Below are 24365 nucleotides of genomic sequence, written 5' to 3'. Positions count from 1 at the left end.
TCCCATTCAGCACGGTGGTAGTGCCACACAACACGATGGAGGGTGTCCTCGGTGTGAAGACGGGACTTCGTCTCCACAAGGACTGGCGGTGGTCACTGCTACCAATGCTGTCATGGACAGATGCATCTGCGACAGGTAAATTGGTGAGGACGAGGTCAAGTAGGTTTTTCCCTCGTGTTGGTTCTCTCACCACCTGCCGCAGGCCCGGTCTGACAGCTATGTCCTTCAGGACTCGGCCAGCTCAGTCAGTAGTGGTGCTACCGAGCCACTCTTGATAGATTCAGGGGGGAAAAATATAGCAGCTATAAGTAGAACAATAAAAAAATTATTTCAGTGCCACAGTAACAGTTTCAGGCAGGTCCATTTAGCCCAACTATCCACGGTATTCCCTTGGTGAATTTCAAATAACCCTGAATCCTATTTGTTGACTGGAGCCTGTCTATTTCCTTCTTGGAACTAATTAAGATAGTAACAGCAATAGGGCAGCTGGAGAAGTGGAAACTAGGAATGACTACTTCCTCCAAGTGTTCACAAGTGAAGATACAAACAACTTGCCCTCTCCAAACAAGGATATTCCACGTAAAGCCAATGAATTTGTTACAAAAGATAGAAGCCCTCGACATGTTAAATTAGCTCAAAACATATAATTCTCCAGGGATAAATTAAATTTATCCCAGCGTGCTAACAAAGACTAGGGAGGAGATTTGTGAAGTACTGACAATCGGTATGATGGAGTCAATGGACAACGAGGAGGTACGAGTAATTTCAAAACAGGCTGAACGGAGAAAACAATGAGTACGCATTACAGGAGTTATGTTGGAGGAGATGGAGGATGGCGGTGTCTCAGCATTTGGTGCTGGGACCACTGTTGTTTCTAATTTAGATAAATGACCTGGATAGATAAATGACCTGGATTTAGAAACTCAATGCAAAGTGGCCAAATTTGTAATTGATATCAAACGAAGGAAGGACAGTGGATTCAGAAGAGGCAGTTTAGAAATATCAATGAGTTGGGCAAAATATGCAAGTGGATAGAATAGCAGAGGAAAATTAATGTACAGAAATGTAAAGGGCTAAACATAGGAAGAAAAAAAAATAAGACAGCATGCATACTTTATGACTGGTGCTGAAATGGCTAAGGATGAAGCTGAAAGAGACCTAGGAGTCTGAGTAAATACAATGCTAAATATGTCCAACCAGTGCAGAGCAGCAATCAACAAAGTCAACAGGATATTGAACTATAGCCAAAACAGTAGAATATAAATCAGAGAAGGTAATGATCAAACTTTATAGCACTTTTGGTAACTGAGTATCTTGAATACTGCATCCAGACCCAGTCGCCAAGAAACAAGAGATATTCAAGTGCAGAGAAGAGCTACGAGGTTAATAGCTGGTATCAAGGATACGAGTTATGAGGAAAGACTGGAGAAACCTGCACTTCTGAAGCAATCTTGGAGGTATACGAGATTGTTAAGCGTATACAAGAAGTTAACCTGGAATAACACAGCAAATAAAACTCTGGGAGTAGAAACAGGGGACACAGGTTAAAAGGTAATTTTAGCACTGGTATCAGGAAATCCTGGAATCATTTGAGACACAATTGGACGTTACAATAGGAGAACATTGGTAACTCAACGGATGAATTACGATGGGCTGAATACTTTTTCTTATCTTGTGAATATAGATATTAAACATATATAGACCTTGATTCATTCAAAATGTGATGATTCTCATTATGCATCACAATAGAGCACATACTAGCCATTTGTAAGCCTCTCTCTTCACTTCTTAAAGAAACCATTCCAAGAAAAAGAACTAGATATCCATCCAAATATAATCTCCTAATTAAAACAATTTTAACATGCAACAAGTGTTACTATCTCAATTTAACAGACCAGGTATTGCATAGGGAAAAGTGTGTTTGCATTGCCTATAGCTATACAATACAACAAGAATTATAACAAGCAAAAAAAAGTTCTCCTGTACTTAACAAAACCAGATTGGAACCTGATTTCAAGCCTGATATTTGGAGCCAGTAACCGTTATAAATACAGCATGCACAAAATATAGTACACATTTGTTTCACAACCTGAGTGTGTCAGCCATGGCTCAGTTGGTAGCACCCTCGCCTCTGAAGGTTGTGGGTTCAAGTCCCACTCCAGGGACTCGCAGTACAAAAAATCTAGGCCGACACTCCAGTGCAGTACTGAGGGAGTGCTGCACTGTCGAAGGTGCTGTCTTTCGGATGAGATGTTCAACCGAGGCCCTGTCCGCTCTCTCAGGTGGACATAAAAGATTCCATGGCACTATTTTGAAGAAGGGCAGGGCAGTTATCCCCGGTGCCCTGGCCAATATTTATCCCTCAATCAACATTACTAAAAAAACAGATTATCTGGTCATTATCACATTGCTGTTTGTGGGAGCTTGCTGTGCGCCAATTGGCTGCCGTGTTTCCTACATTACAACAGTGACTACACTTCAAAAGTACTTCATTGGCTGTAAAGCGCTTTGGGACGTCTGGTGGTCGTGAAATCTGCTATATAAATGCAAGTCTTTTTCTTATTTAACCTCTCTAGTCTGAAATTCTATGAGGGTCGCTTCGCAAAATTACCCAGAATTAAGTAAAGACTGACCAAAATAATTTATAAACTTCAAAACCAACTGATGCGGGTTATAAACTGGCCCACACAAGCCCTCAAGGCAAGAATGTTAGCTTGTATTTGAAAACAAACATGTTTGTGCATGGAGGACTTCACAAGTGGTTAACCAAATATTGAAAAGAATTTAACAAATGACGTGACTGTGACTGGCTGCACTTATTGAGACACTATTAAGAACAGAAAATGAATGGCCACAGAATTTTAAAAAACTGAAAGGAAAATGGGACTGGCTAGTCTTGTGCCGAAATGTATCATATACATAACTAGGGCCATAACAATCACCATCTGAAAGGATTTTGAAGCGTTGAATAATTCCTACACTGAAGCTTTGAAGCTCTTGAGGCTTGTGTAGTGAAGAACTGAGCTGGAAAATTAGGATCTGGGTCAATGGTTATGGAAATGGTGCCAATGTCATACGCATCAGAAGTAATGCTAAAATACCAATGTTTTTTTTTTACAGCTCTGAACAAGTTCTGCATTCTCCTTGCAGCTTGTTTTACAGCACAAGTATCCCGCAGGCTAACCATAAATTCAACCGCATCAGTTGTATGTCTTGAGCTTCCGCCTAACCTCAAATTGAGAGTCTCAGGGCTGTTGAGCATTGGCCTGATTCTGGATTTCTCACAGCAGATGGAAAACATTTCCTATGGCCTCTATCTGCACTGTGGGGTTTCTGTGATTCTGTGAACACTCCCCACATAGCTCAGTGGGCAAGTGCATTCTGCGGTGTGGGAATGAGCCATGGCAGTGGTGGAAGTGCAACAAATATGTTCAAAGATCCTAGACTAGGAAGTTGAGGTGGGGGGAGGGCAATAAAATTAACTAAGGATTCATTACAACAACTCGCATTCTATAGCACTATTAACGTAGTAAAACGTCCCAAGGTACTTCACAGGAGGGTTATCAAACAAAATTTGACACCGAGCCACATATAAGGAAATATTAGGACAGGTGAAGAAAAACTTACTTCTTTGACCAAGTTTTAAGAAGCGTCTTAAAGGAGGAGAGCTAGAGAGGCGGAGATGTTTAGGGAGCTAATTCCAAAGCTTAGGGCCTAGACAGCTGAAGGCACGGTCACCAATGGTGGAGCAATGAAAATCAGGGATGCACAAGGGGCCAGAATTGGAGGCGCGCAGAGATCTCGTAGGGCTGTGGGACTGGAGGAGGTGACAGAAATAGAGAGGGGCGAAGCCATGGAGGGATTTGAAAACAAGGATGAGAATTTTAAAATCGAGGCATTGTCAGACCAGGAGCCATCGTAGGTCAGCGAGCACAAGGGTGATGGATAAACGGAACTTGGTGCGAGTTAGGAGACGGGCAGCAGAGTTTTGGATGAACTCAAGTTTATGGAGTGTGGAAGATGGGATGCCGGCCAGGAGTGCGGTGGAATAGTCAAGTCTCGAGGTAACAAAGGCCTGGATGAGGGTTTCAGCAGCAGATGAGCTGAGGCAGGGTCGGAGACAGACAATGTTACGGATATGTGGTCAGAAGTTCATCTCAGGGTCAAATAGGATGGCAAAGTTGCAACAGTCTGGTTCAGCCCCATACAGTGGCCAGGCAGAGAGATGGAGTCGGTGGCTAGGGAGCGGACTTTGTAGCAGGGACCGAAGACAATGGTTTTGGTCTTCCCAATATTTAGTTGGAGGAAATTTCTGCTCATCCAGTACTGGATGTCAGACAAGCACAGAGTAAAACTCCCTCTACACTGTCCCATCAAACACTGCCAGGGCAGGTACAGCACAGGTTAGATACAGAGTAAAGCTCCCTCTACACTGTCCCATCAAACACTGCCAGGGCAGGTACAGCACGGGTTAGATACAGAGTAAAACTCCCTCTACACTGTCCCATCAAACACTGCCAGGGCAGGTACAGCACAGGTTAGATACAGAGTAAAGCTCCCTCTACACTGTCCCATCAAACACTGCCAGGGCAGGTACAGCACGGGTTAGATACAGAGTAAAGCTCCCTCTACACTGTCCCATCAAACACTGCCAGGGCAGGTACAGCACAGGTTAGATACAGAGTAAAGCTCCCTCTACACTGTCCCATCAAACACTGCCAGGGCAGGTACAGCACAGGTTAGATACAGAGTAAAGCTCCCTCTACACTGTCCCATCAAACACTGCCAGGGCAGGTACAGCACGGGTTAGATACAGAGTAAAGCTCCCTCTACACTGTCCCATCAAACACTGCCAGGGCAGGTACAGCACGGGTTAGATACAGAGTAAAGCTCCCTCTACACTGTCCCATCAAACACTGCCAGGGCAGGTACAGCACAGGTTAGATACAGAGTAAAGCTCCCTCTACACTGTCCCATCAAACACTGCCAGGGCAGGTACAGCACGGGTTAGATACAGAGTAAAGCTCCCTCTACACTGTCCCATCAAACACTGCCAGGGCAGGTACAGCACGGGTTAGATACAGAGTAAAACTCCCTCTACACTGTCCCCAAATCAGACAGTGGAGGGGTCAACAGAGTTGATGGCGAGGTAGAGCTGGGTGTAGTCAGCATACATGTGGAATCTGACATTGTGTTTTCAGATAATGTCGCCGAGGGGCAGCATGTAGATGAGAAATAGGAGGGGGCCAAGGATAGATCCAGAGGTACGATGCAGGAGTAGGAAGAGAGGACATTGTAGGTGATTCTCTGGCTACGACTGGACAGATATGAATGGAACCAGGCGAGAGTAGCCCCACTGCGAGAGTAGCCCCACTCAGCTGGACAACAGAGGAGAGGCATTGGAGGAGGATGGTGTGGTCAACCCTGTCAAAGGTTGCAGACAGGTTGAGAAGGACGAGTAGGGATAGTTTACCATGGTCACAATTACACGGGATCACTGTCCAGTAACCCTGGCTGAAAGGTGCGGTGCATGCATGGGGCTCTGCTGAAATGTAGTTTAAAGCTAGCCTACTTCAGCAAGCTACTGGAAGGTTGCCAGCACCCACTGAACAATACCCAAAAGGATTCAATGACCCCAATATTTACGGGGAGGCGGGAAGAGCGCAGGGTGCGTGTGTTTGCGGGGATGGGGAAAACCTGGAGGTCCTGGAATTTAACGACAGGATCTTATAATTTTTGTACTCGGTTTCCCGCCCGGCAGCCAGCCAGCTCAACAAGCTGGCCGGTGGGAAAGCCAGCGGTAGAAGGCCGCAGCCTGGGACCATTGAGGACGGTCCCCAACCACCAGGAAACATCGTGGGTTGGTGGGCAAAGAGAGCCTGACCAGGAAGGTTCAGACCGGCAATCAGGAGAGGACCGGGAGTTCAGACGATCGCGGCAGAAGATTTGCTCGAGCAGCCCCGGGGGGTGCGGGGTGAGCTCCTGCTCCTCCTGGCCCACAAGCAGCGCTGTAAAAAGCACGCACCTACTGGATCTGACTGCTCCTGCCTCCCTGTAGCTACTGGTTTTCCCCGAGCTCTGGGAAACCTGGCCAACCAGTGTTAAATTAAAATGGCTGCCAAAATCTGAGGAACAGAGCCTCGTTAACAAATTATAATCGCGGACCCGCCTCTCCAGAACAGGTTGCTTAGACGCTGCCGAACACACCGCAGTTACAACGGAAGCAGGCGCACTTTGCATATTTTCCAATTTATCTCCACCCCCGCCAGTCACGTCGAGAGGTAAAATTCCCCCCAATGTGTTTAGGAGAGAAAATAAAATAAAATGCAATATAAATAGATACAGGAAACTTTGAGCTATCCGGAAGTTGAATGTCCGGCAACTTTGATCTAACGGCAGAAATCAGCAGCCGTTTTGGTTAGGTTTTTTTTTCTCCTAGCATTCTTTTCACAGGCAGGCTCTTCCAGAGACGCTTCCAAGCTACTGGGCCGAGTGTTTACAAGCTGTTGCTGAGCAACAGTGTTTGTGGTCAGATACTGCGATGAAAAGCTCCTATCTGATAACATTGACGCTGGTCTATCCGGAGCTTTTTTTAAAACGGCAGTAGCTCGGTCCCATGGGTGCCGGATAGCACAAAGTTTCCTGTATATGAAAGGGGAAACTATTACTAGATTTTGCCTTTAAAGACTTTTTTTAAAAAGTCACCACTTTATTTAATTTTTCCTGGCCTAAAACATGCAGATTAGTTTCAAATAAAGGCCAAGTAAAAACAGACCCCGCTACCTAAGGATTTTTACCTTTACAGCAGGATGGAAGCTACTGTCAAACATTGATTCATTTTTGATGATATTTCCCACTCCAGGCAGCACCGTCTGGTCCAAGAGCACGTCACAGAGCATGCGAGCACCATGTCGCTTCAATTCATTCTCAGCTCGGGAGCAACTGAACTTGGCTGAACAAACATCCAGTTCTTCCATTAATGTTACTTTCTGCTCACACTCAGAAGTGTTCCTGACAGATCATAGAAAATATTACTGTTAAATTTAATTCAACATATAACTGGTTTATTGTACCATAGTTTCTATACAACAGTCTTGCAATCTCAACCAGTTCTCAATTCCTTTAATCCTAAAGTTTTTTTCCCCCTCCCAGTAGTCTAATTAGTGGATTTATTAGGGAAACTGGATGCCAGTGCAGCAAGAGGCACTCCCTTTAGCTACAACTGATGCTGCAATTTAAAATAAAGTCCCAACATGCATGTTGTGATGAAATATTCCATTCATCACTGCCTGTGACTGTGGTTGGTTTCAGTTTCACTTCCCTTACCTCTGTTCCGTTTCCTCACCATTGTATTGTACTATGTGTAGGGCTCCGCCCATACCTGGCCCATTGTATTGTACTATGTGTAGGGCTCCGCCCATACCTGGCCCCTATGTAAGCTGGCCCAGCCTGCAGCACATCCAGTACGGCAGAGCTCTGGATGGAAGATACCTTCTCCTCTGTGTGTTACCTTCTAAGTCAATAAAAGCCTTGTTTTGTTTCGCTAACATCGAGTCTCGGATTTATTGAGGCACATCAATTTTATTGACTTAATTTTCAACACAATGGATCAACTCTTGAAACCCGAACGTTTGGATTTGGACCAGCATGCTTCGGACACTGGTTTATGTGTATGGAATTCTTCCTGGACAATTCCGCAGCCGTCAAAGGCGCAACGGACGCTGCGAGTATGAAACTCGGAATTCTGCGGAATTGGGTAAGCCACCGGGTTTACCCCCTCATCCAAGACGCCGACACGTACCCGGCCGCCTGCGACATCTTAAAGGCGCATTACCAGCAGCCTACGAATGAGGTGTATGCTAGGCATCTGCTCGCTACTCGCGCACAGCGACCTAGGGAATCGGTGGAGGAGTTCCCAGGCACCCGGAAAACGCTTGGCAAAGACTGCAAGTGCCAAGATGTAAAAGCCGCAGTGTACACTGACGAGCTTGTTCGCGATGCCTTTATCACAGGCCTCAGCTCCACTTACATCCGGCAGAGACTGCTGGAAAAAACGGGATTGGACCTGAAACAGGCTGCGGACACAGCGCGATCCCTGGATGTGGCCCAGAGAAACTCGGACGCCTACTCTTCAGCCCGCGCAGTCCACGCCGCCACGTGCGCACCAAGGGCGCTGCCATCTTGGAAGGCATCTTCCCCGCCCGGCAGCCCGACACCGTCGGGGCCCCGCTCTCCCCCCAGAAGCCCTACGACAGCCGCGACGCGTCGGGGACCCAACTGCTACTTCTGCGGGCAGCCGAAGCATACCAGAAACCTGTGCCTGGCGAAAGGCACCACCTGCTTTAAGTGCGGTAAGAAGGGGCACTTCGGGAAGGTGTGCAGAGGGAACCCCGCCGGAAAACCCGCCACCGCCGCGTGTGCGCCGTGGGAGCGGCCATCTTGGACGCCATCTTGCCCGACCTCGTGGGGTCCGCCATCTTATGAGCAGACAGCGTGGACGCCATCTTGTCTCGATCAGGGCCCTACAGTGGCATCGGTCACAGTGGACCAGACCAGGCCGCACCCGCTATCCAAATCAATGGTGGACATCGAGGTAAACGGGTGCGGGGTTAAATGTTTAATTGACAGTGGAAGCACGGAGAGTTTTATCCACCCTGAACTGGCACAACAACTCTCCCTAAAGGTGGTCCCTACTCGGGGTACCATCTCTATGGCTGATAAAACCCAGACATCGACCATTCTGGGTTACTGCACGGTGCAATTGTCCGTTAATGGAACTGTATACGATAATTTTAAAGTATTAATCCTGAAGAATCTATGTGCGAGCGTGATCTTGGGCCTGGATTTCCAGTGCAACCACCAAAGCATCACGCTCAAGTACGGTGGGTCCCAGCCGCCCCTCACAGTGCGCGGTCTGGCTACCCTGAAGGTAAAGCCGCCTTCGCTATTCGCGAACCTTACCCCTAACTGCCGGCCAATAGCGACCAAAAGCAGGAGGTACAGCTGGGAGGACAGGCGGTTTATCGCGACCGAGGTAGACAGGCTCCTGAAAGAGCGCATTATTGAACGCAGCAACAGCCCGTGGCGCGCCCAAGTGGTAGTGGTAAGGGGTAGCGAGAAGAAACGGATGGTGATCGACTATAGCCAAACGATCAACAGGTACACCCAACTAGACGCCTACCCGCTACCCCGCATATCAGAAATGGTGAACCAAATCGCCCAATACCGGGTGTTCTCCACCATCGACCTCAAGTCAGCGTACCACCAGCTCCCTATCAGACCAGAGGACCGCCCGTACACCGCCTTCGAGGCGAACGGACGCCTCTACCAATTCCTCAGAGTCCCCTTTGGGGTGACGAATGGGGTCTCGGTCTTCCAGAGGGAGATGGACCGCATGGTCGATGACCACCACTTGCAGGCAACCTTCCCCTACCTCGACAACGTCACCATCTGCGGTCACAACCAGCAGGATCACGACTCAAACCTCGAGAGGTTCCTGAAAACCGCACAAAAACTCAACCTCACCTACAACGAGGACAAGTGCGTTTTCAACACCACGCGCCTCTGCATACTAGGCAGCGTGGTGGAGAATGGGGAAATCGGACCAGACCCCGACTGATTGCGCCCCCTACGGGAGCTGCCCCTGCCCAACACTCCCAAAGCCCTGAAAAGGTGCCTGGGGTTATTTTCTTATTATTCCCAATGGGTCCCCAACTACTCCGACAAAGCCCGCCCCCTCTTGAAAGCATCCTCTTTTCCGCTCTCTGCTGAGGCCCACGCCGCCTTCAAAAGCATTAAGCAGGATATTGAGCGGGCCACGCTACAGGCAGTGGACGAGAACACTCCATTTCAAGTGGAAAGTGATGCGTCTGACTTTGCCTTGGCGGCCACCCTCAACCAGGCGCGGCGGCCCGTAGCTTTCTTCTCGAGGACCCTCCAAGGGCCCGAGATCAGACACTCCTCCGTGGAAAAGGAGGCCCAAGCCATCGTGGAGGCAGTGCGCCACTGGCGCCACTACCTAGCCGGCAAACGCTTCACCCTACTTACCGACCAGCGGTCGGTAGCGTTTATGTTCAATAATAAACAGAGGGGGAAGATCAAAAATGATAAGATTCTTAGGTGGCGGATCGAGCTCTCCACCTTCGAGTATGACATCATTTACCGGCCAGGGGCCCTTAACAAATCCCCTGACGCCCTCTCACGAGGGATGTGTGCCAGCGCCACCGGGGATCGGCTACAGACCCTCCACAACGACCTCTGCCACCCAGGGGTCACGCGGCTGTTCCACTTCATAAAGTCCCGCAACTTACCCTACTCGATTGAGGAAGTTCGGTCTCTGACCAGGAACTGCCGCACTTGCGCTGAGTGCAAGCCTCGGTTCTACCGCCCAGATAGAGCCCACTTAATCAAAGCTACACGGCCCTTTGAACGGCTCAGCTTAGATTTCAAGGGCCCCCTCCCGTCCGTCGACCGCAATGTTTACTTCCTGAACATTGTGGACGAATACTCCCGGTTCCCATTCGCCTTCCCCTGCCCAGACATGACCAGCGCCACGGTCATTAAATGCCTCAACAGCCTGTTCTGCCTGTTCGGTATGCCGAGCTACATCCATACGGATAGGGGAGCGTCCTTCATGAGTGAAGAGCTACGCCAGTACATGCTGTCCAGGGGGATCGCCACGAGCCGTACCACCAGCTACAACCCCCGGGGTAACGGTCAAGTGGAGCGAGAGAACGGGACAGTATGGAAAGCAGTCACTCTAGCTCTAAGGACCAAGGGCCTCCCTATCTCCCGCTGGCAGGAAGTCCTCCCAGATGTGCTCCATTCGATACGGTCGCTATTGTGTACTGCCTCTAATGCCACGCCTCATGAACGAATGTTTGTCTTTCCCCGGAAATCCACCTCAGGCGTATCCATGCCGTCATGGCTCTCCACCCCAGGTCCGGTATTCGTGCGAAGGCATGTGAGGGGCCACAAGACGGACCCTCTCGTGGAGCCAGTGCACCTACTCCACGCCACCCCCCAATACGCGTATGTTCGGCACGCCGACGGAAGGGAGGACACCGTGTCCATAAAAGACGTCGCCCCAGCCGGTAACGACAACAACCACGACAATAGCAGCAACAACGATCACAGCAACTCTTACCCACCCACTACTCTTTCATCACCCCCGGAAGAACATCGACCAACGGCACCCCCACCAACTACCCCTTCAACAACCCCGGCGGCACCCCCGGCAGAGACCCAGGAGGCCACCGGGGACACCCAGCCGACACCCGCGGCACCACAACAGCCACGTCGGTCGCAGAGGACTATCAAACCCCCGAACAGACTAAATCTATAGAAGGGGTGAATGTGATGAAATATTCCATTCATCACTGCCTGTGACTGTGGTTGGTTTCAGTTTCACTTCCCTTACCTCTGTTCCGTTTCCTCACCATTGTATTGTACTATGTGTAGGGCTCCGCCCATACCTGGCCCATTGTATTGTACTATGTGTAGGGCTCCGCCCATACCTGGCCCATTGTATTGTACTATGTGTAGGGCTCCGCCCATACCTGGCCCCTATGTAAGCTGGCCCAGCCTGCAGCACATCCAGTACGGCAGAGCTCTGGATGGAAGATACCTCTCTCCTGTGTGTTACCTTCTAAGTCAATAAAAGCCTTGTTTTGTTTCGCTAACATCGAGTCTCGGATTTATTGAGGCACATCACATGTTAACTACAGAATGTGATGTTGATAGGAGTTTGAGCATCAATCTCTAATTTGATTTTTAAAAAAATTTTGGTGTCATGTTCATTGAAGCATTTCCTATTACAATATAACTTTTGTTTTCAAAACAGATGGTAGTTCTGAAGAACTTTATTTATCTAAAGAGCAAGGCACCAAAAAGAGGAACCAGCAACAGGTCACAACTTGTGAATCTTCTGGAATTCTTTGAGGTAACTAAATTAGTAAACAAGGACCGTAGAGCAATACATTTACCTCAAAAAAGGTATTTTATAAAATTCCACATTTGAACTTTTCAAGGACATTTAATCTTAAGGAATTAATAGATTAGACGGCTGGATTGAAGACTGGCTTGGCAAAAGAAAGTATGAGATAAGTGGGAATCGTGCCTATCAGATTCTGTAGGAGTCTTCTGGGACGGGTTAGATGAGCTGCAGTCTCTTCTAATCCTGTATCTTCTTATGTTCTACTTTGTGACTCCGATATCCACAATATTTATAAGTGGTATGGAGGATGGTACTTCCAGAATTCTAAAATTTGCTGACGACACTAAGCTTTGTAGCCAACTGATTAGTGTAAATGAAATAGATAGCATTCCAAAGGGATCTGGTCCAATTAAGGGAATGAGCTAAACAACAGCTGATTATTTTAAATGTGAATAAATGTACTATTTTAGTCAGATCCACATTTAGTGAAATGGGACAAAGCCTCATAAGGAGGATAGCACAAAAATCAAGAAATCGCAATGAGAGACAGTCATTTACCTGACATCAACTGCGGAGTCAAAGAAGCACATCAAATCACTGGTCAGCTGGATCTCCAAAACTGCTGGGGCTCCACCGTTGTGCCTTCTCTCAGATGAATTGATACGCATTGAACCATGCATACCAAAATGTACCCTGGAATGGTATATATATACACACACGAGATTCATACAGTTATATCAAACCAAGAGTGCATCAGACTTTCTCTTGAATGTGCCTGCAGAAGACCTCTAGAAAGTTAAAGACAAAGCCAAATCAAAAATCTTTGCTTATCCATAACCAGCATTCTTGGCAGCTGGTGCTCTCATCAATGCAAAATACTGGGGCAGCAAAAAGGAAAAATGTTTCTCTAACATTGAAATGAACAATAAATGGATTACGAATTTCAAGTCAGAGTTAGTTCTACAAGTCTCTTCCTATCTCCCCACGCCATTGAAAAACAGCCAACTAATATTATATAGCACTTCACATGTAAAAGATCATTTCAGCGTGCTTTAGATGGGGGAAATGTGGACACCAAGCAGGAACTAAAGGAAATGTATGTGCATGCACGTGACGAGCGAAGGCAGAGGATAGTTCATTTTTGCTTTCTAAAGGGGCGTTCATTTTAGTCATTTAATTCGTATTCCAGGTGCCCAGCATCAGTGAGCTGGCTCTCAGGCTGCAGACTACTGGAATCTGAATGAACAACCAATATAAAAAACAGCTCAGCTTAGAGCACTCTCTCAAAGCAGTATGCCAAGCGCTGCAACAAAAACAGAAAATGCTGGAAATAGTCAGGTCAGGCAGCATCTGTGGAGAGAGAAACAGAGTTAACGGGCTCGATTTTAATAGCCCTGAGGAGGCGGGTCTGTAGTGAAAATCGGAAAAAATGGCTTCAGGCACCTAACCCGCCCCTATGCGATTTTCGTATCGGGTCAGCCGCTCCCAAACTGACTCGACGGGAACCGGTGGGACAGGTAGTTAAGTGTCTGTTAATTGCCTTGCTAATCCTATTTTGATAGTGGTTTCGCATTTTCGTGCTTCTGACTCCCGTTTCCCGTCTTGTCAGAAACACGCCAGCTGCAAGGAGACGAGTTTCTCGAGGACATGAATTATAGTCATTGGTGCAGCTCTTTAAAATTGCTCCTGTAACATGGCTGACATTCAAATGCAACAACTTTGTTGTTGGAGGTTTGGGATAAGATTTTGCAAATCTACTGACCTTGTGACTGTTCAAGCTGACACCCATCTGCAGTGTTACCCGATTGGAATAATTTCAGGCCGCTTTGAGTGTGCGCTTGCAAGCTTCTTGCCTCAACTGAAATCTATAGCAACGGGATGGGAACCATTTACATCCTCTCATCCTGGTCATCAGATTCGGAGGAAGAGCAGCCGTGGCAGCACCACAACCAGCCATAACAGTAGCATCAGCACCAGGAGCGCCAACCTCCTCCTCACCCACCTGATGCTGCACTGGACACAGGGCATTAGCCCTGAACAAAATTGCTGCCCGGGAGGCCAGCGATGGCATCACCATGGCCAGATTTTCTTCACTTCATGCTGTAAACCCTGGCTGCCACATGATGTGCCAAGTTAACACCATCCCACACCAGCACCGTGAAGCATCCCTTTAATGTCCAAGTCGGTTTCCTTAAAGGGACCATGCACAATTTTATTTTGACAGTTGATCTGTCAGTGTTTGACAGCATTGAGGTGCTGCAAACACTGACAATCACTGCACAAAGGTGAACACTTGCACCCAGGCTCTCCAATGACTCCCTCCATATGCTTATGGAGGGAGTCACAGCACGCAGGGAGGTTCTCTTCCCTTCCACGGGCGGAAGAGACCTCCCCAGGACACCAACTTACCTTGAACCTCCACCTAACCCTCTCTAACTACTTGATCACTTCCCCATCTCACTAGCGACCCCTCACACTCACCCTCATCCTACTTCAAGCATACCAACTAACAACACAAAAGGGTAGGCATAGAAACATAGAAGATAAGAGCAGGAGTAGGCCATTCGGCCCCTCGAGCCTGCTCCGCCATACAATGAGATCATGGCTGATCATCCAAATGCAGTACCCTCTTCCTGCCTTCTCTCCATATCCCTTGATCCCTTTAGCCTTAAGAAATATATCCAACTCCTTCTTGAATATATTTAATGAATTGGCCCCTACTGCCTTCTTTGGTAGAGAATTCCACAGGTTCACCACTCTCTGGGTGAAGAAATTCCTCCTCATCTCTGTCCTAAATGGCTTACCCCTTATCCTTAGACTGTGACCCCTGGTTCTGGACTCCCCGACCATCGGGAACATCCTTCCAGCATCTAGTCTGTCTAGTCCTGTTAGAATTTTATAAGTTTCAATGAGATCCCCTCTCATTTTTCTAAACTCCAGCGACTACAAGCCCAATCGACCCAATCTCTCCTCATACGTCATTCCTGCCATCCCAGGTATCAGCCTGGTGAATCTCCGCTGCACTCCTTCCATGGCAAGGACATCCTTGCTCAGATAAGGCGACCAAAACTGCACACAATACTCAAGATGTGGTCTCACCAAGGCACTTGAGAGGTTTAGCCAATGTCCATGTGAAGTTTCTGGTAATGTGTTGTCATACAGTGAAATCCATATTTTCAACACTGCCCCTTATTGGACAGATCTGTGCGCACCTTGAGAAGTATCTTACTGAGTTCCACTGAATGTTGAGACATAACTTCCCCCCCCTCCCCACCACAAAAGTGATGTGTGCATGGAATGGCTTGGACATTAAAGGGATGCTTTACGGTGCTGGTGTGGGATGGTGCCAACCTGCCGCATCATGTGGCAGCCAGGGTTTACAGCATTAAGTGAAGTAAATGTAGCCATGGTGATGCCATCGCTGGCCTTCCGGGCATCAATGCTGTCAGGGGCTGATGCCCGGAGTCCTGTGCAGCATCAGGTGATGGCGGAGAAGGCTGGTGATGTTGGTGTGCCTGGTGATGTTGGTGTTGGGGCTGATCGTGGAAGGATTCAGAGGACCAAGGTCTGATTTTTTCAAGGGCACCGATGTTGCTGCAATAGATGGCAGCTGCAGATGAGATGACAGAAGCGATCTGTCAATGGTGAGAGAGGTTGTTCCAATGAGGTGGCACTGGACATACAGTTGTCTCTAAACACTTGCAAGCTAAAGAAATCTTTATATGTATTACAAATGCAGTAACCAACAGTTTCTGCGCTCTAAAACTGACCATCTGCAACATGGTATCCTTCACACCACTTCTTTGGAGTTCTCTACCCCAGAGGGCTGTGGAGGCTGTCGTTGAGTATATTCAAGATAGAGAACGAAAGATTTTGAATATTAAGTTAATCAAGGGATATGGGGATAGTGCAGGAAAGTGAAGATGAGGTAGAGGATCAGCCATGAATCTTATTGAGTGGCAGAGCAAACTCGAAGGGCCAGATGTCCTACTCCTGCTCCAATTTATTGTGTTCTTACTGTATCATTTTTGGAGTAGGCACTGAAGTTAAAGTATAACTTGAAAGAATGGCTTTATCAGTTTCTTTCAGTCTCACAAGGCAGATCCATACTAGCTCACTGCTTGATAAGGAAAACGCTGCAGCAAAATACTTTCATCACTTTGTCAGCTCCAGAGACCAATTAGAAATACGTTATACAAGCTATTTGATCCCCTGTGGCAATGTTAGAGGCCAAACAGCAATACTTTACGCATATAAATTTTCAGGAATTTAAGATCCCCAATGGCTTAGTAATTAAATGGACCAAGTCATGCTATTTTATATATCACAGCAACATTTGCATCAATTTTAATAGTTCCAGGCAAATGTGGTGCTCACTGGAAAACCCTGGACGCTTGTCATTTATTTTATGGGATCTGCAGGTAGGCAGTTGTATTTCTCATTTTGTAAATTTCTACCCGTGGCCCCTCCGAGTTAGGAGATGAAAGGGAGCAACACCTAGGGCACAGCCTTCAGAGAGTCAGAATGGCTCCATTCGGCCCATCAGTAAATTATGGTCCTTTTCAGGGGCCTCAATAGAGACTTTGGCCCAGATTTTGCAGTCAGCAGCGTAATTAAGGTTCAATTAAGGAACCGAATGCACACTTACCTGTTGTGAGGTCCCAAACGAAAAGTTACTGTCAGACGCTGCAGAGTTGAGTGCAGCGAGGTGGCCCACGGATCTCAGGGGCCCGTGTGCATAAACGTACCTGGGAGCAGGTAGTTGGCTGTTTTTTTTGGCTGTTTTTGAATGGTGGGCGGAGATAGGAAGAGACTTGTTGAACTAACTCCTACTTGAAATTCTCCAATCAGTAAACAGAAGGTCTAGCAGAACTTGCGTATTAAAATCTTTAGATCAATGCCTTCTGCTGCTTAAAATATTTGTTAAGAGCTGCAAGAATGACTGGCATGCCGACATCTAAGAGATACAAATGCAGAAACATGCAGAACTGCACAATATTTTGCTTGACATTTGTTGAGTTAATCCACAACTGAATTAACCTTTAAATCACAAGTAGCGGACACCATGGGCAACATCCTGTCGGTCATATGTAAATGCTTCCACGTCCTTTTATTTTTTATTCGTTTATGGGATCTGGGCATCGCTGGCAAGGCCAGCATTTATTGCCCATCCCTAATTGCCCTTGAGAAGGTGGTGGTGAGCCGCCTTCTTGAATCGCTGCAGTCCGTGTGGTGATAGTACTCTCACAGAGCTGTTAGGTAGGGAGTTCCAGGATTTTGACCCAGCAACATAGAAGTATATTGTCGATCCTTCAATGTCAGGATGGTGTGTGACTTGGAGGTGGTGGTGTTCCCATGCGCCTGCTGCCCTTGTCCTTCTAGGTGGAAGAGGTCGCGGGTTTGGGAGGTGCTGCCGAAGAAGCCTTGGCGAGTTGCTGCAGTGCATCTTGTAGATGGTACACACTGTAGCCACGGTACGCCGGTGGTGGAGGGAGTGAATGATTAGGGTGCCAATCAAGTGGGCTGCTTTGTCCTGGATGGTGTCGAGCTTCTTGAGTGTTGTTGGAGCTGCACTCATCCAGGCAAGTGGAGAGTATTCCATCACACGCCTTACTTGTGCCTTGTAGATGGTGGAAAAGCTTTGGGGAGTCAGGAAGGTGAGACGCTCGCCGCAGAATACCTAGCCTCTGAGCTGCTCTTGTTGCCACAGTATTTATGTGGCTGGTCCAGTTAGGTTTCTGGTTAATGGTGACCCCCCAGGATGTTGATAGTGGGGGATTCGGCGATGGTAATGCCATTGAATGTCATGGGGAGGTGGTTAGACTCTCGCTTGTTGGATAGTCATTGCCTGGCACTTCTGTGGTGCAAATGTTACCTGCTACTTATCAGCCCAAGCCTGAACGTTGTCCAGGTCTTGTTGCATGTGGGCATGGACTGCTTCATTTTCTGTGGAGTTGTGAATGGCGCTGAACACTGTGCAGTCATCAGCGAACATCCCCATTTCTGACCTTACGTTGGAGGGAAGGTCATTGATGAAGCAGCTGAAGATGGTTGGGCCTAGGGCACTGCCCTGAGGAACTCCTGCAGCGATGTTCCGGCCTCATATAGCTTTTAAAATTGCTTGGGTTTGTCAGGAGCTATCCCCTTACGCTGTGCAAACAGGCCCTGCGCCTGTTTGTACCAAACATAAAATTGTCATATGCAATTGCTGGCAGTTGGTGGGCAATTAGCCCAACTCTGCGCCAGCAATTAGGATTTCTATGTTGGTGCGGATCATCTGTCAAGTTGGAATTTGACAGCTCGCAAGTTTGGGAATTAGCGTATGCGGAAATCCTGAACTTGCTGTCCGTTTCAAAGGCAGCATGACGGTGTATTCTGAGTACGTCATCATACTGACCGCAAAATCCGGGCCATTATCAATGATGTCAGCCAAGACAAAGGTGAACCTGAATTTCCTACTTAGGTGTCCAATGTTGTTGTTACAGGATTGCCACAATAAATGTAGTCTTTGAACAAGAGCCCAGTATTTTCCATTCAGTAGAACAAACAACAAGATACACTACCGTAATGTGGTTAGGCCAAAATATATGAAAAGTTCTTTGCCCAATGTCTTCACACCAGTGTAAACCTTTCCTTTGAGCAGTCGGATTGCATCTTGACAGGAAACCTTCTGTCCGTTTACTGGACTAATCTGAAGGAAAGCATAAAAGCAAAACACACCTCTAAATGTTTCCAGTTCTGAAGAAAGGTCAGTGACCTGAAACGTTAACTCTGTTTCTCTCTCCACAGATGCTGCCTGACCTGCTGAGTATTTCCAGCCATTTGCTGGTTTTAAAGTAAAACATATATTGGTCTTTCAAAATTCTAAATTCATTTTTGTGCTTAAAAGAGTTTGAATGATCCATTAAATTGAATTGAGCAACTTAACTCAATCCCCATTTTAAAGTCCTTATTTTTATGATATTTTAACTACCTGTACTGTATAAATAATTTAAAGTCAAATAGCAAAAGTTAGGAACATAGGAACAGGAGTAGGCCATTCAGCCCCGTGAGCCGGAATGTTGATCATGGCTAATCTGTATCTTAACTCCATTTGCCCACCTTGGTTCCCTGTCCCTTAATACCCTTACCTAACAAAAATCTATCAATCTCAGTTTTGACATTTTCAATTGACTTAACCTCAACAGCTTTTTTTGGGAGGGACGGGGGTTCCAGATTTCCACTAATCTTTGTGTGAGGAAGTACTTCCTGACATCACTCCTGAACAACCTAGCTCTAATTTTAAGGTTCTTGACTTCCCCACCAGATGAAATTATTTCTCTCTATCCACCCCATCAAATCCTTCAATCTTCGAGATCACCCCAGAACTAAATGCAGTACTCCAGATGGGGTCTAACCAGAGCTTTATACAGCTGTTGTATAACTTCCACCCCTTTGTACTCCAGCCTGTTTGGAATGAAGGCTAACATTCCATTAGCCTTTTTTAATTCTGTTAAGTGGACCATAAAAATCTCTGCTCCTCCACAGTCCCTAGCATCTCACCATTTAGAAAATACTCTGATCTATCTTGCTTAGGTCCAAAGTGGATGACCTCACACTTCCCCACATTAAACTCCATCTGCCACAGTTTTGCCCACTCACTTAATCTATCAACTATTTGCTCCCAACTTGGTGTCATCAGCAAACTTGGATATACGGCTCTCTATTCTTTCGTCTAAGTCATTTATAAATATATAGTGACAAGATGAGGCTCCAGTACAGATCCCTGGGGTGGGTGGGGGCGGGACACCACTCGTCACATCCCGTCAATTTGAGTACATCCCGACCGGCCTCCTCCTGTGCGGTACCATTCTATGATTCTATACAAGCAACTTTCTGCCTGTATATTTAGTGTCCATTTATATAACGTTGGTATATTTAGATGCTGTATATTGAGGTGTATAACATTATAAGGGACCTAGATAGAATGGATAGGAAGGCCCTCCTTCCCTTAGCAGAGAGGTCAATCACCAGGGGGCATGGATTTAAAGTAATTGTTAGAAAGATTAGAGGGGAGTTGTGGAGAACTCTTTTCACCCAGAGGGTGGTGGGGGGTCTGGAACTCATTACCTGAAAGGGTGGTAGAGGCAGAAACCCTCATCACATTTAAAGAGTACTTGGATATGCACTTGGAGTGCTGTAACCTACAGGGCTACGGACCAAGAGCTGGGAAGTGGGGTTAGGCTGGACAGCACCTTTTCGGCAGGCTCGGACACGATGGGCCAAATGGCCTCCTTCTGTGTCGTAAATTTCTATAATTCTAAGTCATTTATATATAGAGAGTGACAAGTTGAGGCTCCGGTACTGATCCCTGGGACAGGGACACCACTCGTCACATCCCGTCAATTTGAGTACATCCCAACACAGGCACAATGGGTCGAATGGCCTCCTCCTGTGTTGTACCGTTCTATGATTCTATACATGGAACTTTCTGCCTGTATATTTAGGGGGGGAAATTCAGTGACACCCCACCTTGGGGCGCTAACGTCGCCGGGGCACTAATTTTAGTGCCCTGAAAATGTAAATTCAGTACAGGTTGAGCGTCTCAAATCCGGAGTTTGGAATCCGGACTGATTGGTGGCAGGGGTCCGGAATCCGTAAAATGTTCCGGAATCCGGACACCCTGAGGGAGGCTTACCAAAAGCACAACCTGGGCCCAGGCATTTCCGGACTCGGCAGTGTTTCTGATGTCCGAAGTCTAGAAATATCACAACCTGGGCTCGGGCGTTTCCGGACTTCAGACATCAGAAACACGTTCCGAAGTCCGGGAAAACCCGAAAACCGGCTCGGCCTCGGTCCCGAGGTTGCCGGATTCGGGACGTTCTACTTGTAATAGCGCCCCAAGCAGGAGACGGGGTGCTACTGGAAGCGCTCCCCCTCCTTCTTGGTGCACTACCAGTAAATTTCGCGCCGCTACACGCAACAGCGTCATGCACGGCACGTAGCGCTGCATCGTTGCAGGCCTCCCGCCCCTGATTAAAGGGGGGGGGGCCTAGCGCTGCACGCACCTGTGCCCTGCTGGACCACCGGGGAGCAGGGTGCTGGGAAAACAGCCTGGCACTCAAGAGGAGTACCGGGCTGAGTGGTCGCAGCCAGCACCCTGCTTATAGAGGTAAGAAGGTGCAGGTGCTGGCAGTCGGCCAAAAGAAAAATCGCCTGCCCTTTCATTTGCGCCGCTGCTGCTGCCAAAACGCCCCCTGAACCGGTCGGACATATCGCGCCCCCATAGCTATTGGTGGACAAGAGAAGTTTGCGGCCAGGGCACTGCGCACGGCAACAATGTCATCGCCGGTGGCGCAGCGCTGCGGTGCGCTACCACCGCCGCTAATCAGAAACACGTTCCGAGTCCGGAAATGCCTGGGCCCAGGCCCGGTTTGACAGGGTGTCTGGATTCCAGAACATTTTACGGATTCCGGACAACCCTGCCACCAATCGTCCCGGAGTCCGGATTCTGGAACGCTCCGGAACTCCGGATTTTGGACACTCAACCTGTACTTCTAAGTCAGGATGATGTGTGACTTGGAGGGGAACTTGGAGATGGTGATGTTCCCATGCGCCTGCTGCCCTCGTCCTTCTAGGTGGAAGAGGTCGTGGGTTTGGGAGGTGCTGCCGAAGAAGCCTTGGCGAGTTGCTGCAGTGCATCTTGTAGATGGTACACGCTGCAGCCACAGTGCGCCGGTGGTGGAGGGAGTGAATGTTTAAGGTGGTGGATGGGGTGCCAATCAAGCGGGCTTTAGAGTCAGAGTCATAACGGCACAAAAGGAGGCCATTCAGCCCATCGAGTCTGTACCGGCTCTCTGCAGAGCAATTAAGTCAGTCCCATTCCCCCACTCTATCCCCGTAGTTCAGCAAGTTTATTTCCCTCAAGTGCCTATCCCGTCTCCCCTTGAAAATATTGAGTGTCTCCATTTCCACCGCTTCCGTCGGCAGCGAATTCCAGGTCATCACCACCCTGTAAAAAAGTTTTTCCTCACATCCCCCCTGTATCTCTTGCCCATCAACTACGGCTGCTTTGTCCTGGATGGTGTCGAGCTTCTTGAGTGTTGTTGGAGCTGCACTCATCCAGGCAAATGGAGAGTATTCCATCACACTCTTTACTTGTGCCTTGTGGCTAGTGAAAGACTTTGGGGAGTCAAGAGGTGAGACACTCGCTGTATAATACCCAGCCTCTGACCTGCTCTTGTTGCCACAGTATTTATGTTGCTGGTCCAGTTAAGTTTCTGATCAATGGTGACCCCCAGGATGTTGATGGTGGGGGATTCGGCGATGGTAATAGTTATATAATGCCTGTATATATTTATATAATGCCTGTATATGTATTTACTGCCGGCAGTGCCGGTACAGCGAGCTCCAGTCTCTGTAGATTTACACTCTGTCGATCTTCACTCACCAAACTGCCCCTCAGCTCCACAACCCGCTGTCCTTCTCTGACTCGGGTCTTTATCTTCTCCCCGTTCAACGCGCACCCGGGCCCTTCCACCATGGCGAGCCGGCAGGCGACGGCCAAACAACAGAAAGAGAGAGAGAGGGAGGAAGGAAGGAAGGAAGAGCGGCCGGACGACCCAGAGAGTACCGAGGAGATCCCGCCACAACACAGATTCAAAGAGCGGCGCGCATGCGCGGTGGGGTACCCGCCAAAACACACTCAAGCAGGGGCGCGCATGCGCGTCTCCGGCTCCGAACGCCCGCCAGGCTCAAAGTAACGGACTCCCGGCACCTCGCGCGTGGGGCGGAGACTGTGCGAGGTATCGCGAGAAGGTCCTCCGGGGAAGGGAGGGGACGGGGAGGTCAGGTCAGGTCAGTAGTGGGGTGGGTGTCAGCAGTGGGGGAGGAGGAGTCAGTAGTGGGGGGGAGTACTGGGGGGAGGGGTCAGTAGTGGCAGCAGCAGCAGCTGGAAGGTTGGAGCCAGACTCTGCAAAACCCAATGGAGGGATGTTGCTCAAGAAAGGCCACACACTCTTAGATTCCCCCTGATACAAAAGCAAAAAACACAGCAGAGGCTGGAAATGGGAAATAAAAATCTGAGGAAAGGTCATTGACTTGAAACGATGGCCTGGGAATTGCAGTCGGAGGCTCGCCGCCCTCGTACGCCTCCCAACCGCAAGAAATTTCTGCACTTACCTTGTGTCTCCGGAGCTTCGGGCTCATAAACGCAGCAACGACAGGCCAGTCAGTTTAACCTTGGTAGTAGGGAAGCTTTTAGAAACGATAATCAGGGACAAAGTTAACAGTCACTTGGACAAGTGAGGATTCATTAAGGGAAGCCAGCACGGATTTGTTAAAGGCAAATCGTGTTTAACTACCTTGATCGAGTTTTTTGATGAGGTAACAGAGAGGGTCGATGAGGGCAATGCGGTTGACGTCATGCACATGGACTTCCAAAAGGCGTTTGACAAAGTGCCACATAATAGGCTTGCCAGCAAAGCTGAAGCCCATGGAATAAAGGACAGTGGCAGCATGGATATGAAATTGGCTAATTGACAGGAAACAGAGAGTAGTGGTGAATGGTTGTTTTTCAGACTGGAGGTATACAGTGGTGTTCTCTAGGGGTCAGTTCTAGGACCACTGCTTTTCTTGATATATATTAATGACTTGGACTTTGGTGTACAGGGCACAACTTCAAAATTTGCAGATAACGCAAAACTTGGAAGTATAGTGAGCAGTGAGGAGGATAGTGATAGACTTCAAGAGGACATAGACACGTGGCAGATGAAATTTAATGCAGAAAAGTGCGAAGTGATACATTTTGGTAGGAAGAACGAGGTGAGGCAATATAAACTAAAGGGTACAATCCTAAAGGGGGTGCATCAACAGAGAGACCTGGGGGCATATGTGTACAAATCGTTGAAGGTGGCAGGGCAGGTTGAGAAAGCAGCTAAAAAATGTACGGGATCTTGGGCTTCATAAATAGAGCCAGAGAGTACAAAAGCAAGGTTGTTATAACCTTTATAAAACACTGGTTCAGCCTCAACTGGAGTATTGTGTCCAATTCTGGGCACCGCACTTTAGGAAGGATGTGAAGGCCTTAGAGAGGGTGCAGAAAAGATTCACGAGAATGGTTCCAGGGATGAGGAACTTCAGTTACGTGGATAGACTAGAGAAGCTGGGGTTGTTCTCCTTATAGCAGAGAAGATTGAGAGGAGTATTGATAGAGGTGTTCAAAATCATGAGGGGTCTAGACAGGGTTGCTAGAGATAAACTGTTCCCATTGGCGGAAGGATCGAAAACCAGAGGACGCAGATTTAAGGTGATTGGCAAAAGAACCAAAGGCGACATGAGGAAAAACTTTTTTACGCAGCGAGTGGTTAGGATCTGGAATGAACTGCCTGAAAGGGTGGTGGAGGCAGGCTCAATCGTGGCTTTCAAAAGGGAATTGGATCAGTACCTGAAG

The 24365-nt window shown here is 48.0% G+C and overlaps 1 protein-coding gene across 3 annotated transcripts in view; it reads right to left on the bottom strand.

Moving 5' to 3' along the window:
• neil3 (nei-like DNA glycosylase 3) overlaps positions 1–23295 on the bottom strand; it is a 43535-nt gene extending 20240 nt beyond the window's left edge. The window contains exons 1-4 of one of the 3 annotated variants that reach the window (XM_085978294.1): positions 23096–23295; positions 18499–18626; positions 12494–12628; positions 6798–7011 (exon numbers count right to left, since the gene is read on the bottom strand). In XM_085978294.1, coding sequence (XP_085834420.1) covers positions 6798–7011; positions 12494–12628; positions 18499–18626; positions 23096–23122 — 504 coding nt within the window. In that variant the 5' untranslated portion in view covers positions 23123–23295. Of the gene's footprint in view, positions 1–6797; positions 7012–12493; positions 12629–18498; positions 18627–22364; positions 22757–23095 lie in introns of those variants that run through there. The other 2 variants (XM_085978358.1, XM_085978231.1) reach the window with 2 other exon arrangements.
• Between the last annotated feature and the right edge of the window lie 1070 nt (positions 23296–24365).

The sequence above is a fragment of the Somniosus microcephalus genome, chromosome 1 (assembly GCF_052327205.1).
Source record: "Somniosus microcephalus isolate GS21.2 chromosome 1, FLI_Smic_1.0, whole genome shotgun sequence".
In the NCBI taxonomy this organism is placed as follows: Eukaryota; Metazoa; Chordata; class Chondrichthyes; order Squaliformes; family Somniosidae; genus Somniosus; species Somniosus microcephalus.
The sequence above is the reverse complement of the archived record's forward strand: the minus strand, read 5'-3'. Positions and strand labels throughout refer to the sequence as shown.